This window comes from Oncorhynchus keta, chromosome 11 (genome assembly GCF_023373465.1).
Source record: "Oncorhynchus keta strain PuntledgeMale-10-30-2019 chromosome 11, Oket_V2, whole genome shotgun sequence".
In the NCBI taxonomy this organism is placed as follows: domain Eukaryota; kingdom Metazoa; phylum Chordata; class Actinopteri; order Salmoniformes; family Salmonidae; genus Oncorhynchus; species Oncorhynchus keta.
This window is the reverse complement of record NC_068431.1, coordinates 34833243-34837277: the sequence shown is the minus strand read 5'-3', so window position 1 is coordinate 34837277 and position 4035 is coordinate 34833243. Positions and strand designations below refer to the sequence as shown.

The 4035-nt window shown below is 47.0% G+C and overlaps 1 protein-coding gene across 1 annotated transcript; it reads right to left on the bottom strand.

The window, feature by feature from the left end:
* Positions 1-1634: 1634 nt before the first annotated feature.
* On the bottom strand, positions 1635-2797 carry LOC118390722 (class A basic helix-loop-helix protein 9-like). The gene has a single exon (XM_035781442.2). It carries the CDS (start codon positions 2535-2537, stop codon positions 1635-1637), a length of 903 nt encoding a protein of 300 aa, XP_035637335.1. The 5' UTR covers positions 2538-2797.
* Between the last annotated feature and the right edge of the window lie 1238 nt (positions 2798-4035).

Here is a 4035-nt window from a genome sequence, read left to right as displayed (position 1 = left end):
AAAACAAAAGGTTACATTGACATGGAAGAGTTCTAGTGTTGGTTAGCCATAGCCAGCTAGCTAACATAGCATCCCTCTCTGTTTGAGCCGGGTGTTTGAGTAGGCTGCATTTGCAAGCTAAGGGAAAGTTTTTTTTTTAAATGCGTAGCTCTCTCTTTCTTGCTTCTCCTTCATTTAGGAAGAAACAGATTTGTTCAAAACGGATCAACTATTGTCTTTCTCTCACTTAGTAAGCTATTCACCCCATTTTATGCACTGCTGTGCTAGCTAGATGTAGCTTTTGATTTCAGTACTATATTCATTATCTGATTGGGTGGACAACATGTCAGTTCATGCTGCAAGAGCTCAGATAAGCTGGAGGATGTCCTCCAGAAGTTGTCATAATTACTGTGTAAGTCTATCGAAGAGCGTGAGAACCATAAGCCTCCTAGGTTTTGTATTGAGGACAACATACCCAGAGGAGGACAGAAGTTAGCTGTCATTCGGCTACACTAAGGTGTTACGCTACAGAGTGCTGCCGAGGCTACTGAAGGCCTTCATTGCAAAACAGTGTGTTTTAATCAATTATTTGGTGACATGAATATATTTAGTATAGTTTAATCTACAAAGGATCACTTTTTTAACGTTTCACAATTTTTTATTGTTATGAAATTCACTGAGGAGGTCCTCCCCTTCCTCTTCTGAGAAGTCTCCACTGATGAACACATACATACCCGCATGCACATGCACACACCAAAAAACAAAGAAAAACACACATTTGTTAGTCCCAGCATTCCTCAATGATTCCACAATGTGAACAGAAGAGGTGGTGTTGCACCACTGCCTATTGGTTCAGACTTTTATTTTGTCATGTAAACAGAACCTTGGCTTCTCTTTTCCTGGAAATATGACAAGAATGGGCAAGCAAACCCATTTCTCAGCTAGGAGAGAGACCCTTGTCAGCTGAGACCCTGGGAAGATAGAAGCTATAGAGTACAGACCTCAAGGCTATAATCAACATGCACACGAGCACACACATACACACACGCACAAGCTTTCATGCAAACTGCAGACTCTCTGCAAAGACAGACAGAACACCTACTCACTCGTAAGTCGTATTTAAAACAAATGTTTTATTAAGAAGTTTCAAAACTTTAGTACACAAACTGTAGCATCCATATACCTGTACATGAGTACAATAATGAAATATAGAAAACTCAAATAAGTTTGTTCTTTGGGTTTGTAAAGAGGATTGCGGCTACATTGCCAGACACAACACTTTGGACAAGTGAAGTGTGTGTTTTGAGCAGTTGAAACTTTTCCATCTATAAGAATAACATTAATTGGCTTTATAATTTGAAATAAAAAACAAGGTTTGAATGGTCGTGTTTAAAACATGCTGAAATGTACATTGCCATTGCATTCAAGATATGACAATCATATTTACATTGTTAGATAACACATTTAAATCAGTGACTCTGCTCTACTTTAGAGAGTAGCACTGTAATACTGAATCCATTGCAACAGTGAGAGCACATGAAGCTCACTTTTTCTTATTTTTCCCTGAGATCATTTGGACAGTTGGCTGGTCTATTCTCCAGGCTTCAGATGTCATAGTGGTGCATAGCTAGGCTCTAACGTGTCTGGTCCAAGTGTCAGAGCAGGGACAGGTTGTGCTGGGGGCTTGCTGTCTCCTGGAGGTAGCTCACCTGCCAGGGGAGGCCCAAGGCTGGAGACGGGTCCACAAACGCATCCATGTAGCCCTGAGCGCAGGAGGCCCACACCCCCGTCTGGTACCCCAGCCCCTCGCCCACCTGGGTGTACCTGATAGAGCTGGGCAGCTGCTCCAAGGGGTTCTCTTTCCCACAGTGTCCGTGTAAGGGGTACAACTGGCCCTCGGTGGAGTAGCAGGGGTAGTGTGGTGAGGGTGGACACGAGGAGCCCATGCTGTCCATGTAGAGGTGTGTCTCTGTTGGCAGCCTGTGAGGATGGGTGCCCTGCTGGGGCTCTATCTGGTGGGGGAGTGATGCCTGGTGCCAGGAGATGTAGCTTTGGGGCTCCTGGCGAGGAGCGACTGTCACCCTGGGTGGGTCCAGCCGTGACGTCCTCACCATTCCCACCGCCAATGGCCCCCCAGCCGGCCTGTGGCACTCCCGGTGGGAGCAGGGCTTACTGGGGGGGTTGGAGCTGAGGAAGACAGACAGGGCTGAGATGCGGTTGATAGCCCTCTGCAGGGTGGAAATCTTGGAGAGCCTCTTGCCGCTAAGGTCGTGGTTGAGAGCCACACGTAGAGCATTGAAGGCCTGGTTGTAGTCCAGGATGCGTTTGCGCTCACGGACGTTGGCAGCCACACGGCGGGCCTTGGAGCGGACTGGGCGGCTGCGCTTCTTGGCTTGGCCCTCCTCAGGATCGTCGCTGGGGGGGCTGCTGGCTGAGCCCTCACTGTCCTTGGGGTTTCCGTCGCTCCCTTCGTTATCCTCCCCCTGACCCAGCATGCACAGCTCCAGCTCCTCCTCAGAGAACTCCTCTGACCCTGCCAGGTTTCTGCAGATCATCATCACTGGCTGGCCGTGGAGCTATGGTGAAGGTTGTTGTTGTAGTTGCTCTGTAGCCACTGACTACTTAGTAGTTGCTGGAGTGTTCGCAAAGTTGCCGTTGCGGTGCCAGGACCTCCTTTGCTGTCGATATGTGGCTTGTTCTGAGGGGCTGCCTGTCAGGTTGGTGTTGGGTGCTGTGTTTTGCGGCGTCTTTCACAGAGCTGTCAGTCGGGACGTTGTTGGGTGCTGTGTCCTGACAGCCCTTGTCTCCTCCTCCTCTCCTGGTGCCCTGTGATTACCTATGTTTCCGCGGGACGGCCCTGCCTGCTTTTTAAAGCCAGCCCTCCTCCTCCAGTCACATGGTACAGTCACCCATGAGGAATGGTGCTCTCTCTCTCTACCTGGTTTATGGGCACCCTCCAGGCAAATGGCGCTGTCACCTCCTCCTCCTCCTTCTCCTCCTCCACAGACACTCCCTCTCATACCTTACAGGATCTCTAAGTGTTTCAGCAGTTCCACAGCCTTGTAATACATAACAAGCAAAAGCAAAGTCCTCATTTTTGGCATGACAATTTACTTTTTCTTGACATCCACCTATTGATTATTTTTGGTATATACCGTATCTAGGCCTTTGATGAATCACTTTGACTCTAAGAGGGTTCTCCAATGTATGACTCTTGCTTCGATGTAAATCCACAAATACATTTATTTCCGCTCAAATACCTATTATTTTGTGGCCTACGAGTCACATGTTGTATAGAATGGTACGGGGTAGAGTGAGGGGTTTTCTGATGTTTATCTTAATGGGGGAGTTACATGAAAATTAGTCACAGGACGTCCATGACAAATTGTGTGTTTATCAAATAGCAGCCTAATCTGTGTTGTGTTTGTTTCCCCTCGTCTCACCAATGTGGGAGAGGGAAGGAGGGATTTGTCCATGTAATTAGCTGTATACAAGAGTGCCGATTCCCTTCGATTCCCTCCCCCATTTCTCTCTCTCTCTTTCTCCTTCTCTCTATCTTTAGGTTTAAGGGCCATATAATTTAGGGGGACTCCTGTGGAACCCTATCCTCATAAATCAGGCCTGGGCAGCACCTGAGGACAGGAGCAGAGCACGGGCCTGGACTTCAAAGCCAAGGAAAAATGAAGGCAAATATTTTACAATTAGAACCTGCAATCACTGCTAGCTCGGCTGACTGGGCTAGAGCCATCAACTCAACCTTTCCATGGTAATGCTTTACATTTTTGGGGTTTTTGAGATATCAAGATAGGTCTTGTCCAAACTGGTTGGATGGAAGTTTCAGATTGTGTTTCGTGTCTTAGTGGAATTGGGTTATACAGATTACCATGCTCTGAATAAGGTACAGATGATTGTGTTCCAAATGAGGTGGATTATCTAAATCAGATATCAACTGATCAGAACAGATTGGATGTCAACTGAAGAGAACAGATTGGATGACAACTGAAGAGAACAGATTGGATGTCAACTGAACGAACAGGTTGGATGACAACTGAAGAT